Source organism: Diadema setosum, chromosome 18 (genome assembly GCF_964275005.1).
Source record: "Diadema setosum chromosome 18, eeDiaSeto1, whole genome shotgun sequence".
NCBI lineage: Eukaryota > Metazoa > Echinodermata > Echinoidea > Diadematoida > Diadematidae > Diadema > Diadema setosum.
In genome coordinates this window covers 23,853,766-23,872,018 of record NC_092702.1, presented here as the reverse complement: position 1 = coordinate 23,872,018, position 18,253 = coordinate 23,853,766, and the positions used below count along the sequence as shown (strand labels likewise).

The 18,253-nt window shown below is 41.3% G+C and overlaps 1 protein-coding gene across 1 annotated transcript in view; it reads left to right on the top strand.

Annotated features, from left to right (window-relative positions):
- The window catches only part of LOC140241400 (uncharacterized), a 59,759-nt gene that overhangs the window by 32,844 nt on the left and 8,662 nt on the right, over positions 1-18,253 (top strand). Inside the window, exons 3-7 of the mRNA XM_072321131.1 lie at positions 7,860-8,082; positions 8,589-11,705; positions 12,077-12,523; positions 15,494-15,644; positions 16,257-17,703. Of these exons, the coding sequence (XP_072177232.1) occupies positions 7,860-8,082; positions 8,589-11,705; positions 12,077-12,523; positions 15,494-15,644; positions 16,257-17,703 (5,385 nt within the window). The remainder of the gene's footprint in view (positions 1-7,859; positions 8,083-8,588; positions 11,706-12,076; positions 12,524-15,493; positions 15,645-16,256; positions 17,704-18,253) is intronic.

Here is an 18,253-nt window from a genome sequence, read left to right as displayed (position 1 = left end):
ATCCGTTCATGGATTTGAAATCTGTGTGCATGCATGTGATGTATTCTCATGCACTGGCTGTAGTATTCAGTGTACGTAGTTCTCCCAAGGTCCTCTCGACCGAGTCACATTCAGTCATCAATTCGAACAGAAAGGGACTATTGGCAGAACCAAACATTGCCCTAAGCCTGTTTTCAATACTTCAACTTAATTGGTAAGTCTTCAAATTGAAGAAATTTTGGGATTTTAACTTGACATGTACCCGCGATACTAAATCTGTCATGATCCTGAATACTACAATGCGAAGCCCGATTACGCTATGCGTATGGGGCTGCTGGTCGCTATGCGTATGGGGCTGCTGGTCGCAGTTAATTGCATGATTACAGACAAGAGAGCACTTTGGGGCGAGTAAGTCTCACAGTGTTAGTTATATGAAAGGTACTTTAACCTGAAACACAAACTAAGACAAGGAAATTCAGGAAAACTTTTGAGGTACCAAAATTTTTTATTATCTTTAATTCAGACAAATAAAACTGAAATGGAATAATCTTATATAATTCTTTATTAATAAGTATGTCAGATTAGTATCCGGGCATGGCCAGTCGAGTGATTTTCATTTTTATTTCATCATTTTTTGCACAATTTCTATTCGCGCATCCCCGTGTCTTTACCATTAAAATATACAACTGTATCACCTATCTTTTCAGTAGGGATGGCGAAAAGTAATTACCATCACAAAGACATATCTTCCTTTAGAAAGTGGCTGGTGATTATACAATTGTCAATTGTCATTTGTATTCCTATCTGTGCGGCTGATCCAGTTTGGCACATGCTTCAAATATTTTCCAGTGGTGGCATCAAACATGGGTTCAAAGGAAATAAGACAGTTGTGACTCCATTCTCTTTAACCTCCTTGGCACAAGTAAAGAGATGAATGCTGTAGTATTGTGTACATTGCATTAAAGGGATGGTATAGTTTTGGTTCGGGGGGATTAAATTTTTAACTTTTTGCAAGATAGGTAGAAACCACTTGTAATATATATGAAATATTAAAGAGTGTACAATTGTAAGAGAAATCAAAAGTTTATTTGATGAAAATCGGTTTTGAAATGACCAAAATATCCAAAAATAAAGTAAAACAAAGTGGTCCTATTACTATATAAAGTAAAAGGATGGACCCTAGAGCTTTATATCTATTAGGACCTCTTTGTGGTATCTTAGCCATTTCAAAACCGATTTTCATCAAATAAGATTTTAATTCCTATTAGCGTTGTATGCCCTTTAATATTTCATATTTATGGTTTCTAATTATCTCATAAAAGGTTGAAACCTGAATTCACATCTCAATCAAAACTATAATATACCGTCCCTTTAATGGTGTGTAACTCTGACTAACAGCAAATACAGTTTGAACATGTACATTTCCAGGGCAGATATTTTGCAACCGTATGAGGCAGAATGAGATAAAATATTGCAAGTAGGCAATAGTATTTGTTCGTTTGTTTGTTTGTGAAACATTTTGGTGTTTGTTTGGGGTTTTTTTTGTTGCAAAGTGATGGCAATATCTTGTTTCGAATATTTTGAAAATCTGCTTTCTTAAAATAGAAGAGTTAACAGCCTATAGCAAGACATTCTCTTTTTGTATTTATCAGTGTTCAGAATCATCAAAAGTGAAATGCATAGCAAATGAATAATAGGGAATTTTGATATAGAAATAACACAGTGGAACTTTGAAATACAAAATACAGTCTACATAATTACATTGTACTTGTACAGATTGTATGTTGCGTACAAACAACTCAAACCTCGGTCCCAAATGAGGTCTTTGAGTGTAGTTATCTATTTATGTGTGCAGTCAAATCTAATATACTGTATATGCCAAATATTTCGCGAGGTTTTTATTTTTGTGAATTTTCGCGAGTCAGCTGCTATTCGCGAAAATAAAGACGTGAAAATATTGACTCTGATCCAGATCTATATGAATGTGACGTATGCATACACCATATTTCTCTGTTCAGTACAGGACTCCATGATCGCGAATTTAACCACTCACGAAATCGTCGGGAAGACTTAATTAGCTAAATATTTAGACTGGCGATATATAAGGCGTATACAGTATTTGTGAGGATTTGCTACAATAAGTGAGGCATGTATGTGTATCTGTGAAGTTACATGAAACCAAAAACAGCATAGATATTTTTAACATAACATGTACTTTACACCTGTACCAAGGATTTACATGACACCAACCATCTTTCTCCTTTCTGGATGCCTTCAAGGATGCCTTCACGGATGCCTTCACGGATGCCCTTTATAAATGTACAGTATGTTCCCCCTAAAATCGACTTTTACAAGAAAGTCCTTTGTCTGATATTATACAAAGTGTAATCTTCTTGCGAAACTGTGTAGGTATTAGGATCCAAGTAAGTGGAAGAAAGAAAAGCCATTAATTCTTATTCTTTGGCGACAATTTGAACCGTGATCATGCTTCCTATAGCTTTAACCAGCTTGTGGATTTTCCAGAATTGGCCAGTATACAAACGTTCAGTACAAACACCTTGACAAAAGCACATTCAACAATAGCGACCTCTGCAGCAGTCACTGAGGGAAAATATACAAAGGAAAGGAAATCAATTGCGGCATTCCTTTGACACTTAATTGAACTTGTCGTGTTCACCTCGTGACATCATGGAATAGCTATTTCTGTGAATTATGTGACACAGTTCGAGCCTTTACACCTTTTTCAAAAATGCATCTGCAAGCCTTGTTTGTTTAATCTTTATTATAGAAGTAATTGGGATAAATGGAAGTCTTTATTTGGAATTCAAACCGTGTGTGATTTGAAAGGCCTGAAGAGTGCATGTCAACGTAGGTGGCTCCTATTTTAAAGGGGGAGATTAAGCATGCTGGGAGGAGTAATCAATACTCTGAGCCTACTTGACTATGACGCAATGGAGTCTTTGCAATTTCATGCAAGTGATACTAATGATGAAGACTCTGAGGTAAAGAGCCTTGTTTATGGTAAGACGAGGTAGCCATGGATCTTTTATGACACAAAGGGGGCTTGATTTTGTTATTTTGTGCTACCTGGAGTAACGGAAGCATGAAAAAAAAAAATGAAAGAATGGGGTAATAAGAGAAAAAGCAGTTCATGTTAGCTAGGGTATCTTTGAGGGTTTATGATGCAGTGGTGAGCAATCTGTACTGTCAGTTATTCACATCAAGCAGTCCTTTATGTGTCTTTTGTGTACGTTGTGTCTACGTGGGTATATTTTTGCTCAATAGACTGTTTCTGCTAATGCATTATTTCATGAGCTTGTGTTTTCCTACAGCCAATAGTACTATGAACCATTTTATAACCCGTCTTCTCCAATTAAATTTCTTAGGTGGGAATTCACTTTGTGTTCATCAGTTGTTGCTAGGTAAGGCAAACCTCTTCAAGCAAGCTTTGTGGTCGTTCCAAGTTGGTATCTCGTAGACTGGGAGACTAGATGGCAATCTGGTGGAGACTCGAGTCTCGCTGGTCAGGGAATGATTGCAGACTTTGACATCTATTGCAAACTAGCCTGGTCTCCAGGAAGTTGCAAGAAAATGGAAAATGTTCAATTTTTTAAAAAGACTTTTTCCAGTCCCAAGCTGGTCTCAGAGATTTCGCGATGTCTCAGCAATATCTCCTCAGTAGCGGTCAAGTCGCTGCTAAGATTAATTCTGTGTACAAGGTCTCCAATACCTTGCGGAGACCCATTGGTGACCTGCCGAAGGCTTTGTAGAGACACCTCCATGATTGAGAAGAGGTCAGAGACTTCTTGGCAACATTGCGGCAATGTCTTCATGACTTCCGAGGGAATAAGTCATCACCTTGTTTGAAGATGTCACACGCATCACCCTGGAGTCACCTTCTTGGTGAGAGCTCTTACCATGTTTTGGTCTTTCGAGTCGCACTAGTCGTGGTGACATCCCTCCAGTGAGATCGGCCCTTTGGGTGATCTTTTGTGAACAGAGCAAACATAGAATTTTAATAATGGAACTGCTATCATTCAGGTCACCTGATTCTACTGTATTCATCAAAACCAATGGAAATTTATTTGGTGTACAGTATGAAACGAACATAGTGAAAGTGACAAATGCCTACCTGTAGCATTGCACTGCAAGCAGACAGGATAAAAGCAACTTGTTGACAGTTGCCTCTAGGTGCCTTGCTGAGAGGCAAGACGGTGACAAGGTTATCTCTCAAAACTCATGTAGGCACTCCACTTATTGCCAAATAAGAAGGTGAGAAAGCGACCTTTTGAAACTCACCAATAGTGCCTTGTTCAGGAAAAGAAGGTGACTTGCTGAAACTTTCTGTAACTTGCTGAAACTGGTAATGGCATTATGCTGGATCTGGTGATGTATATTTGCAAACGTCAGCTTTGCCATTCTTCATGGTGTAATCATGCATTAATTTGATCATTTGGATATCATTTGAGATGTAAACTGTTACTCTTTAGCAGTATTTTATACTTCAGTTTTGAGGTATTTTTGCCATTAATACCAAAAGGTTTATAGAAAATATTACTTTTTAAGATTATATCACTATTATGTCTATTTGCACAAAAAGTATTTTTTTCCCCCAAAGTATGCCTTTTCAGCCCTCAGAATACTTCAGTGCTGTCCACAAGATTTGCATCCCTGCATCATCGTTGTCATCATTGTTGTCATTGTCATCATGGTTGTATTTGAGCAGTCATGTTGACGTACCCACCTGTAGCATCACAGATGTCTACTCTGCGTTTTGGTTCACTGTAGTAAATTTGTTCTTCCCATTTCATTTTTTTTTTTTTTTGTGTTATTAGGCAAATTTAAACAGAATTTGCTGTTGCTTGGAAACATCATGCCCAACCACTTCTGTCAATTGCTGTGAATTTGAAACAGTTTATTTTGATACCCTCTGTTACACATTGCTGAACAGAGATAATTGAAAAAGGAAACTCGGCAGTTTTATGTTCCTTGGGGCATTGATCGTGTGCTGAAATGATCTTTAGGATTTCAGCACGCATGCATGGATTACATGCTTCTCTTGAGTATTTGCCATTGTGAAGTTAAATATGTTACCACAATGCATTTGTTCAGTAGATTGATTCCATGATATGATCGCTCAAGCAGGTCGTTTGTCTTCACATTGAGTGTATTCTCAATGCGCTTTGTGGATGGATATTCAGTACTGACTGTTCTGGAACATTTTCAAGGCTGCCTCACTAGCTCAACTCATCTGTTAAAATTGTGGAAAGAGCAACTGTACATTGTACGTTGTATTTTCTCTGGTAGGGCCAATAACATAGGATTCACTACATTCACACAAATATGATGACTTACAAGATTACAAAGCCAGCAAATCTTAATGCGTCATGTTGACAGTGTTTTGTCCTTGATGTTTTTGTACCTAAATGACTCATAGTTCTGTCAAATCGCTTGCAACTGGCAATCAAACTTGGAACATTGGAACTCTCTATTGATTACATTTTGTGGTTTCTGCATGTTGTGACAAACTGGCACTCAAAAAGTCATCAAATGCTTGTTATGCAATAGAAATTTATGTCAAATGATTTGAGCAGTCTCAATGAATGCCCAGGTATTGATTAATTTTGCTTTTTATTCATTTTATGTTGAAGAAGCAAGAATGTTTACTACAAGTGGAAAACAGTTCTGAATATATGTCTGCAATTATTATGACACCTATACCTGTACTTCATGAAACCACTACCACCACCAAGAAAAACAGAAGTCTGCTCTAGTCTATTTCTTTGTGGTCTGAAGGTGTCCTGGAATCCTTTATAATGTGCTAAGAAATGTTCAGTGTAATGTACCTCAATGAACACAACAAATTTGAATATGCAAATGACTAGAAAAGAATCATGGAGACAGATATCCCATGAACAAATGGAAAGGCAGAGATATAGATACCGTAGACAAAATGTGTGTCATCCTGGACAAGCATGTTCATGCATGCAAGTACTGTATTTGAGGTACATCATCTCAAACAATTTTATCTCACAAACGATTAGGAGTTTCAATCTGAGAACCATGATTTTGTCTACTCCCCTTGTGCTGTGTAAGCATCTACTGTGTACGCCAAAGATTTCGCAAGGTTTTTATTTTGCGCGAATTGCGTGAGTCGGATGCCATTCACAAACTGTAACTATGCCCCAAAATATTAACTTTGATTCTGACATGAATGCAACATGCTGGCATACATTTCTCTGTTTCTGTGCTCCACAGTTTTTTTGTGAATGTAACCACTCATGAATTTAACCAGTCTTAAAACTGTTGAAGTCCCGATTCGCGAAAATATTAGACTTGCTGAATATGTATGGCGCACATGTATACAGCATGCTGAGTACAGTGCAGACCTACTGCTTTAATTGTTTCTCCTGGTAATGGGCAGCACACAATAAAATAGATTCACAAATATTGAGAAATGAGGTATGTTTGCATGCATATGATTTTTGCGAGCCAAATTTCATGATATTAGAATGCATACGAAAGTTCTTTTCTACAATATATGTATTGATTGTTAGAGGCAACTCGCAAAAATTTTGTGCATACAAAATGTGAACATTTAGAACACTTGGCAGCATCTGCCATGCAATTTTGGTATCAAGTGATTTAAACTTCAAACTCAATTGTGAAAGTGATGAGTACATTGTATGCATGATTTCATACCCAGTTTGTCAGTTCTGGATGGCATGTAGGGTGCTTCAATTTGACAGGTGGAACAGATCTACAATGTACAAAATGTTTTAAATCTTTCAGTTGCTTTTACTTGCTGTGTTGATGTGATGGTTGTTTTCAGGTTGTGATAATTTTCATAATTTATATCAAACATTCTAGGATTTGTAAAATTGGTGCTCAGCCAGGCCAGTTGCCTTCTCATTGGTCTTAGGTGAATCACCTTTTCCAAACAATGTCTATTGGTTTTCCATTCAATGAGCTGGTATTGTGTGTTTTGGGTCTTCTTCAAGAACCTTCAAGTGATCTTTACATTGTGCCTCTGTTGCTTAACTGCAAGAGAGAGGGAACCCCAAAGAATTGATACCTATACACCTCGGATGGTGTGTAGCAAAATTGATCACAATGGTGCTATAGCGTTGCCAAAGAGAGGTCAGTGTATGGTTTAATGCCCATTTGGAAATCTCAGACCAAGAGGTCATCAATGCTGGCATCAAGCAGATTGTACAATGTATGTCCTGCAGATTGTATGTTCCACAAACCACGGCCTGACCCATTAATGTTTGGCTCCATTGTGCATCACTTTCAAGTGGCCTTGTTGTTTATTGTACATTAAGGTTTAACACGGTGAAGCCCCAGGGATACCAGTATGTGTGACCAGTGCTACCAAGAACAAAGGTATATGGTTTACGTGTGTCTGAGCCTTTTGCAAGATTCAAGGAACATGAAGACTTAAAACTGGATGGTTGAATGTACAGGTATATGATCATTTCCAGTATCTTTGAGAAGGAACTCTCAAAAAATGACACAAAAATATGCAAATTCGTTCAACTGATTTTACTCATGAAGTCTTGCTTGAAATGATCAGCTGTAGTGGAAAGTTTACATGGGAGTTATCTATTTCCATTTTTTACATGTTTTGATGATACAGATGAACTTTGTTGAAACAAGGACCTAGAAACCGTGACAATTATGGATACGTTGCTTTAGGTTTCTTACTGTATCAGGCTACAAAAACAAAAAGTATAGAGGGATGGAACCTGCAAAGGCACGTGGTTGTAAGAGGGTTTTGCTACAGGGATGTCCGACCTCTAAATACTGAAGTGCCATTGCATACAGCAGCAAGTTGCCTAATGTGCCCATGTTCATGTTGTTATTGTCCTTTGATGCAGGCTCATGTGTACTCCATCGGAAAGACTCTACTCCAACTCATAGATACCTCAGAATCTGACCAGACCAGTGGGAGCACCCTCCAAAACTTCCTCCAACGGCTCACCTCAGATAACCCCAATTGTAGGCCCACACTCGGGGAGATCAGCAAGCTATGCAATGAACAGCTGAACGCAAACTCGGTACAACTCGCACTATACACTTCTAGTAATCATCAAAACGGTGGTAAGTATTTTGAGAAAAACATGCAAACCATTTAATTGCTGACTGCTGTGGAATTTTGTCAATTTACTGTCTATTTTTCTTTGTGTCTGGGACAATGCAGGTGACTCCTGTTATTACAAAGTCCCCTAGACCAGCAGTTTTCTTCTATTAAATTGAAATTTCATCATAGCCAAACAATAAAGTATACAGTATCAAGATATATCAGATGGTAATTTTTGGACGTGAATTTTTCCTTCTTTGTATTAAGAGTTTTGTTATAACCATGTTCATTATTAATGAGAGTGACTGCATAATGATAGTCAATGTTCGAATATTGTGTTGGCTAGACAATAGCAAGAGGAGTGTGAAACACATTTCATTATCATTCCACATTATGAATGACTAAAGCACCTGAAAGTAAGTCAATTGAAATGAAAGCAATGGAATGAAATTAGTTTGTGTGTATGAAGGGGCATATGTAATTGCTTTCTAAAGAGGCATACATTTTCCAATACTTCTTGTTTCAGATGCTGACCCAAAGAAGGGAGGAATTATTGACGTAGGAGAACAGGAAAAAGAGAGCTCTAGGGAGATTGATGCAGCAGAGCATGTGACCAGCACAATCCAGTCAGCTGTAAGTCCACAACCTAAGGCTGACTCAGAATCCACGCCCAATCCGGAATCACAAGGCCTGGTGCGCGTCAGGAATGCCTTCATCCAGCAATCCATCCCAGATTCCGCTCTTCTGAAGCCAGTTCCCATCAGGGGCAGGCCGGTGGTAACAGTTCCTCACTTTGTCAAGTCATCGCAAGTTGGGTCTGCCTTACAGAAACGAGCTGCCTTGAACAGGGCAACTCATGCCAAGATGGCATCGGGAGGTGGTGGCCCCCTCCGACCACCAAGTCTTGACGCCTTTGGGAACCTGTCGGAGCGTGCCCAGGAGATTTTGAAGAAAATCTACTCAGGGGACAACACTCCTGTGTACGAGAGCAAAGGGACATCAAAATTGGGGTCAGATTCAGACTTGTTCAAATCCACTGGGGACGGGCTTTCCTCTGGAAGTTTCCCTGGTGGCAATGAGATCAAGTACCAGCAGACCAAGAGGAATTCATTAGGATCTGCCACTGATGCCTTTGTGCTGCCACGAAGTTTGAGCCTGCAGGAGGAATACTTCACAGGAAGGAATAGCCTTGGAAGTCATGGCTCAAGTGAGCGATCAAAGAGTGCGGATTCTGATGACCCAAACAAGATTGAGGGAGTAAACATCACACCTGAGCCACCTGTCATCAAAGTGTCTCGTGCTTCCTTTGAAGCTCTTCCAGAGGAACAGAGGAATTCATTGCAGTCCAGTGTGACAGCGAATAAGGTGTCAAATGCTTTGACAAAGTTCATGAAGTCCAGACAGATTGTAGGTGCTGTCAGCAAACCTGACGAAAGGACGTTTGGTGGTCAGAATGATCCGAGAGGACATCAAGGTGTGCTACATGGGAGCGGAGAACGCTCCTTTTCTTCGGGAGGAACAGATGATGAATTTTCAAGTGGACACATGACCGATGCAGACTTGTACATCTTGGATGACCCCTGGTTTGAGACGGAGTCCGAGAATGAAGGAGACAGCAGTATCTTGTCCAGGATACGGTCCAATAGCATTGCCACATGCCATACATTCAGTTCAAAGTCATCAGCATTTCGTGTGCCACAGATGAAATCAGGTGGCAGTAGGAAATCCAGCCTCTCAAACATTGCTGAAATAAAGGAGGAGGACCAAAAGCAAGATTCATCATACTCTAGCATCAAGGACCTTGCACTTATGAGGCACAGGAGTATAAGTCATACTGGTACCTCCAGAGCAAACCCTCAACATCTTGGGAGAGATGCCAAGCTCTTCACTCCAATTGTTCTGGACAACAACACAGCTACAATACTGGACAGGCCTGTAAAATCTCCCATTGTGGATGAAGCCAAAATAAAGGCAAAGAAAGCGATGGAACTCATCAAACTTGATCTTAAGGCACCAAGAAAAGAGAAGCCACCCCCTACAATGCTTCAAGATATAGAAAATGATGCAGCTGATTTTTTGTCATCCGAAGCAAGTGACAATCCAGTGCAGAATATCCATGAACATGAAAATAGCAAGGACACTGAAACAACTCCAAAGAAGTCAGATGAATCAAACAAGCTTTTAGGTGAAGAACTGTCCAGTGATCAGAAATTAAAGCTTTTATTCCATAAACATGGCTTGGGCTCCCCCAAACCATCACCCTACCCCTCTCCCAACCCTGTACCTAAAGTTGCTGTTCCATCAGAGCTGGCAGATATCTCATCTTCCAAAGCCATCTCAGAAAACCATGGAATGTCATTACTGGCAACAAGTATGCCACATGCACAAGAGAAGGACCTGAGTGAGTGCAAATTGCCAAAGGATCAGAGTATTATCCACCCTGTTACTGGTGTACTTAGACAAAGTGACCATGATGTTGTGGAAAGTACATCTTGTGGTTCACCAGTATTCAAGATGAAGTCAGTGACAGTAGTTCAGCATTCCCCTCTTACCACTGCTGCCAGTTTCTCTCCTGTTCAAATTCCAGGTGTGGAAGATAAGCCAGAAATCTTGTCAGAGAGCAAAGGAATTGCTTCAAAGAGTCTTTCATTAGCTACCAAAGAAAGCGTCAATGATAACCATGAAAATGTCAACAAACAAATCATCACCAGTCAACGTAATAAGCAAGAGACACTAGATTTGGGCCCTCAGGGACAAATGAAATTGTCTGAGATTGCCCAGGATGAGAATAAGATGGAATCATTATCAAAGCCTGCTGTTGAGACAGCAGCCCCAATGGCCAGTGCCAACCATGTGCATGAGGCCAAGGTGCAATCAGAAAATGGTGCTGTCAGTCTTGTAGAGGGAACACCATTGCCAGAGACTGCCCATGGGAGCACAGCTGCACAGTCACCTCTACAGCAAGGAACTGTTCTCACTTTGGATCCTTCTTCAGGCTTTGATGCAAGTTCATTAACTCTGAATGCTGGCAACGGTCAGGGGTTGAACTTTCCCATTCAGGTACAGCTGCAGCAAGATCCTCAGACGGGCTTGTTCAGGGTTGTACCAGTTGGCATTCCCCTGCAGGGACTTCCTGTGCAAATTGGATCGCCCCAGACCGTGTCCTCCGGGCAGTCAGTAGGCGGTGGTAGTGATGCCGTCTTATCTCCCGTGCAGGCCCAAACTCCTAGCCCTACATTCCATCTTGGAACATCCACCCCAGTCAGCGATGGTAAGCCAATGCCTGTCAGGACAGTACCCAGGAAAAAGAAACATGCAGACACCAGCAGTGACCCAGACTCCTCTCTCTTGCCGCAGAGACAGCATCGCAGTCTGACAGACAGAAAGAGAGACCATGCCAAGAAGAGGGCAGAGAGGTCAAAGTATGCCGTGTCTCCACACAAGAAGGCTTTGGGTAAGCTTGCTATCAGTCATCTCACCACCGACTCTGAGAGCAGTGAATCTTCATTTTCCAGTCCTGCCCCAAATGGGGGTCTGGAGAAAGGCCAAACCAAGCCTCATCGGAGAAAACCCACAAAGACATCCTCAGCCAGTTCTTCACATGGTGATTCTGACTCTAGGAAAGAAAGGCACCGAGAACAACGTAAGTAATATGAACTGATACACTGTTTAGAAATAAAAATTTAGAGATTTGAACAGAAAGTTTTAATTGCATGGTAAACTCCATTTAGGCTTCAGACATGCAAAGAGCCAATGCTGAGCTTAAGAGTGTGAATACTTGAAAAATGAAGAATAAGGAGAAAGTGCAGTGGTGCAGCTCAGGGTCAGGTACAGAGCTTGTGTATGCCAGTGCAGAAATGTGATTTGTAAAGTTGATGCAGAGGTACATTCTCCTTGTTCTTACTAGAAGGTGGCTTTTTGAGATGCTCAATGATTTTTTTCTCTTACTGATTTCATATTCAAGAAGACCTTTCATTTGTTTGAGTAATGCTTTGTCTCTTAAAAAACTGACAGCAAACGGTTCCAGATCACCAAGGGTAGAGAGATTGAGGGTGGAAGGGAACCGATCTCACGCTAGATCACAGAGCAAGTCTCGAGACAGAAGCAGGCAAGCAGTGTCATCCGCTCTGACCAAGACTGGAATGACCACTCTCCAGGTGGGCGTGCAAGGTCAGTCCCAGCACGGCCAGCTGATGGACGACATGGACGACACTCGACCGATCCCGGCCACCCAGATGCCGAGTTCCCCCATGTCTGTATCCATGTCATCGCCCTCCAGGGACAGTGGGGTCAATCTGCGCTATGCGACGTCCAGTGGAGAGGACCTGCCAACTGTCCAGGAGGCCCAGCTTGCCGATGCCTTGCAAGGCAATGCGCACCTCAAGAAGGTGATCCGCCAGATCAGGCAGGCCTTCGCATTTGATGGATACCTCGAGAATGGAGTGGAAGACTTGCACATGGGTACGTGTTACATTGCTTTGGTATATTTAATTCCTATTGGCTCTATATCAATAGTAATGCTATGTGATGCAATCAGAATTAGCCACCAACCTTTCTATGGTGGCCACCTGTCTACTAAGGCCATCTTTTTGTGTTTGTCTATAGCAGTCACTACACACAGGGTTGTCAGTATCATTATACCCTCAGTGATCTATAAAAAGACATTGATTTATTAGAAGAGGGGTTAAGGTCTTTGGTTGCAGCAAGAGCAACACTCTGCCACAAGAGTATACAGGGTAGCAACATTTTGAAAACTGTAGCTGACAGTTATTGATTCCTGTGGCCAATGTACAATTTAAGACTTGATGAGGCAGCAAATTTCTATAACCCTTGCCCCACGAGTCATTTATCTCATAGGACCCTGTGTCTGCTTCATAGAACGCAGCATCATTATGTGTATTCTGCTTGAGTGCACTCGCAGTATATTAAAGAATCAATACATTCTATCAAGAGATTCTCGATAGCAAGGTTAGAGAAGAAACCACTGTAGATACACACTATGAATGTAACAGGAATGACCAATGTAGCTAATTTTGTATGATATGATCTCTCATACTGTTTTTATTAGCTGCATCTAGGTGTCACCAAACCCAATTTTCTCCCTCCAAGAAGTTGTCTTCAGTCAGCAGCATGTTTATTTTGAATGAAGGATATGAATATCTAATGAAGTTTTTGCTACCAAATTGAGGTAAATGGTTTCCTGCGTAACACTTACCAAGAATTCACAGTAAATTGGCAAATACTTACAGAAAAAAACAATAAATGCTATGCGAAAAGAAACATGAAGCAGATGATAAAAGAAATATTTCATTGTTTTGTAGATGAGACCAGTCTCGAGATCTATAATTCAAACATTTTCTGAATTATACACTTGTATTTTTTCATGGATTCATGGAAAGTTGACTTTCATTATTGGTATAAAGAGTACTCCTGGAGTACAATATAGCATATCGTTGCTGGGGTGACAAGACCTTGTATCTGCAATTTTGGTGAAAATGACTTTTTTTGATTAATGGTCAAATAATGGGTTAAGTGATGTCCTGTCCAAATCCCAACCGTCTTACTCCAAAAAAGAAGCCACCACAGCATGTCCGAGGAAAGGTTATCTCATTCGCCACAATGCTTTGGCTGCCATGTTTTTTGGCTCTCCTGAACATTTGACATAATTTGTAGATTCGAGGTCTTGTCGCCCCAGCGACGATATATTAGTTGTTATAGCCACAGAGCTCTGTAAAGAAAGTAAAAGATATGCTCCCATAATCAATGCCTGTGAGGTCAAGCAGGATGAAATCAAGTTTTCTAAAGTGTCATTGTTTGACAAGGCTAGGGAGGGGATGGGAGGGAGAGGGAAAGAAAGAAATGGAGAATGAGAGACCACCATGTAACTACTTATTTTGAAGGACACCCAACATTCTTTGGGTAACAGGTTCATTTGAGTTGTCACTATGTGTATAGTTTGGCCACAGCACTACTACCAATTATTCTGCTATATTTTTGTTTTAAAAAATGGGGAAAAAATGGCTTACTTCATACTTCTTTTACAGCTTATACTAAGTTACTCATCAGTCTTACATGTTGCTGACATTTACATCGAAGGAATGAAGTGGGAATAAATGCCTTTCAGTGACATAGAGAATGTTTTTCTTCTTCTTCTTTAACGAGCTCAGCTTCACACTGTGGATACATAGTTACATAATTGAGCCTTGGATATTTTTGGCACAATATTTCATTTCCTCCACATGAATATCATGCAACAACTCATTACTTGGGAACCACCAAAAGACCAGTTTACTTGCATATCGTAATTCAAAAAAGTTGCTCTGGGCATCTAGAAAACTGGCTTGAGGCTTGCCTGGCAAAGCAACAAACAGTGCATGTAAAGTAGAATCCTGGAATTGAAATGTGTTTTGTGAGAACAAGTGAATCGAACAGCTCATTGTCAGGTTGTCTGGGAGGTATATTCATAACTCTGAACACCTACATACACGTAGGCGAACTGGCCAATTGTATTCCGTTGTAAGCACACGTCTGTTTTGACCATGAAGTAAAAGGAAATCCATTCTAAACATGACAGAAAGAATGTGAAATAGCTTACCTGGGAGACAATCAATACTGCAATAAAGACAATTGTTAGACAAATAGAAGACAAGATTTGGATGTTCAGTATTGATTGGAAGCCCAAGAACCAGCTCTCAGTGAAACAAAAGACAAGTGGCACGGCGGGTGTCTGATGCCTTGGATTCGGCAGAAACAGACTTGAGGACACATTGTGTGTTGCTAGCAGGCACTGCTCTTTAACATGCTGATGGAATGTTTCATAGATTATGTAATCTCCATGCTTCTCAAAGATGAGGTGAAATGTCACACCATGGTTGACTTATTCAACAGTCACATGTGCATATTAGGTGGACTGATGATAGCATAGTCCACAAGTCTTCTTGTAAACCGCACACAGCCATTCACTATATTACCTGTTTTGAAATGAAACCTACAGAGAAGATAATATCACTTGCATCAAGTCATAATATTTGTAATGACTGACCTAAATATCGACAAACTTACCTCTCTTTTTTTCACCCAAAAACTTAAAAATTACACATTTTAATCAGGTTTATGTATAGGTGAAATGACTGACCTGTGATTTTTGTTCTTTTCTTTTTTATTAAGGGGGAAGGGAGGGGGTTACAGTTACAATTAGTTAAAAGTTGTACTCTATGTCAACCTTTCAGATTGTCTTAAGAATGATATCATTTATTGATATTGTGCAGAGGGAGAAATTTCCAGTGTTGTTCAGTGCATATGGTATATAGATACACATCGTGTATTCTGGTTATTAAAGCCGCGACCAATGCAGATTAGATGAGTATTGTCCTACCTGTGGTATTTGGTCCAGTTTCTTGACCACAAATGTCCAAATGTATCTTCCTATAGCCGAGTACATTGCGTCACTGGCCAGTGTCACGTGGGTCACATTTGCCAGTGCCGTTACTGAGAAATTCTGCGACCTCTACTGGGAGGAGGACTTATTGGAAGGGCTGTATGAAGCTGTCAACGGCCAGAAGCCAGTGAAACCTGCTACTGTGTAAGTTTACTGGACCACACCAGTCAAAGATCATGTTAAAGGGATAGTTTCATTTTGGTTTCTGGGGCGAAAAGGAAGCATGGAGAAAACATGAGCCATTCTGTGATTCAAACTTTCTGCACCACCTGTAAAATGACCAAGGAAGGTTACTGTTTGCAGTGACTCATCTGTTTGGATTCTGTGATTGAAGTGTTGATTTGGTATCCATAGAACAGAGCGAAATCATTTTGTATAGATATCGTCCTGTAAATAGCTTTCAAAAATCATTGATTGTCATGTGCTACTGAGCTGGTTGTTTGGTCGCTCTATTTCTGTCACATATTTTGATAGTGTCTTAATGGCATCAAAGGAAAAATGTCTGACATGTGACACTGTATTTTTTGTACAACGCTTATGGTAGCACAACAGCATAATTTCTTACCATCTTGTGTGTCTCAAAAGCTCACTTGGTATGTAACAAATCTTTCCCACAGAGCCAAACTCTTGTTCAATTCTCAGTACATTGCCAAAAAAAAAAGAGCATACAATGTACACTGCAGTTAAAAGCAGAAAGTGATACAGTTTAATAGTAGTGATGATTGACTTGAATTTTTGACTGTCTTTGTATTTCAGAAAAACACCATCATCCCAAACAAAACCTAGTGGGGGAAGAAGAAAGTCCAAAGAAAATGTATCTGAGCAAGGAAGACAGAAGCCCTCCTCCTCATCAGAGAAATCTAATAAGGAAGGCAGCAGGTCTACCTCCAAATCAAAGGATCGGACTGAAGGCAAGAGTACATCTGTGGAGAGGAAGACAGGCAGTGGCAGTAAAAGCAGTGGTAAAAGGTCAGAGGAACCAAAGTCAAAGCGACCAGAAAGTCTCAAGGAAGAACAGCCCGACAGTGCAAAGAAAACTTCTGCAGAGAGGAAAACAGCAGCAGCGGAGAAAGACAGGCGGAAAAAGTCATCAAAGGAAGATGGGAGCAAGGAAAGGAGGATATCGTCTTCTTCAACTGAGACACCGCGGCCGTCCTCTTCATCGTCAAAGCGGGACAAATCACTGCAGAGGAGTAATCATGAATCTGAGGAAAGGGTCACTTCTCCCTCTCAGAAATCTGGAGATCAGAAGCACAAGAGATCCGAATCAACGGAGAAGGAACTCAGCAGTGCTGTGGATGCCAAGGCACCGCCTAGATCACCAAGGACCACAAGGCACCGGACAAGCAAAGAGAAGACACAAGAACAGGAAAAGGAGAGGCGTACACACCGCGAGAAGATGGGAGCCCAAGATGTGGCCGCAACCGATGGAAAGGTTCATGGAGTAGGCAAAGACAAAAAGGGAAGCAGGGAAGGGAGAGAAATGCGGGAGGGCAGATCAAGCAGGCAAGCCAGGAGAGCTGGGAGCAGAGAGACACTGCCAAAGGTGGATGAACAGGAGGTGCCAGACGCCTCACCTACAACTCAAGCGGGTGCCAAAGCAAGAGGGGTGACACCTTCTGTACAGGAGCAGGCTCCTTCTCAGAACAGCATGGTGCAGTCAAGAGAGTCCCTGCTTTCCTCCTCAAAGGACTCTCTATACATGGACCGCTCTCTGCTCAGCCAGGCAAGCCAGGACTCTGCCATGGAGAAGCTGGAGGAGAGTGTGATGTCAAGCACAAGTGACCTCTCCGCCAGCCTCCCATTATCACCACCGACGAGCCCGCCCGGCACGTCCACGCCCAACCTCAACTCAACTCTCCCCATCACCAAGTCTGAATTGAACCAGTCCAGGCTTATGCAGTCCGGTGTGACACCGAAAGGCAGTCAGCAGGCACCCCTCGGTAGTGCCGGTCGTCGGGACAGCATCGCTTCCTTCAGCAGCACCTCATCGGGAACGTCCTCAAGGACCCAGCAGAGCCACATGAGCAGCTCCATAGCAGACTCGTCCTCCATGATGGAGACGTCGGTGGAGGAGGGCAGACTGGTGGTACCCGGTGGCGTCATGTGGTGTGGGGACCGGGTGGACCCATCGGTGGCAGAGTATGCCCAGAATCTGACTGGCTTTGGGGACACCCAGAACACCATAGAGAGCAAGATATTGGTGAGAGTCCTTTCATCAGTGCCATTTTGTACCTTGTGCAGTTTCATCATCAGCAGTCAGTGACAGATCCAGGGGGGTGGGGGTGCACTGGGTGTGCACCCCCTCTAATTTATCTGAAAATAAAAGAAATAAAAAGAAAAAATGAAAGGGGATATCTGCACCCCTTTTAATTTTTTATGTTAGTACCACTAGAAAACTGTACTGAAGCCCTTTTTTATTTCTTTTTTTTTTTACTTGCTTATCAGCGGATGAAACCCGGAAGTGGCAACAGAAATATTTTTTTGCAACCCCCCCCCCCCCCCCCCCCCCCTTTACGGAATTCCTGGATCCGCCCCTGGCAGTTTTAACATTTCAAGTATGCATGGCTGTCATTGCACCTTCAGTTTGCTAGTACGCAAACAAGAATGATGTTGACTGTTTGCTGTTCACTGTCAAATATGTTACAAGTAAAAGTATCGGGGATCTTGAATCATTGAACACTAATTTCATTTAATCCAATCAGAGAGTATACATTATGAGGTTAGTAAAATTGTGGAATGACCCAGAATAA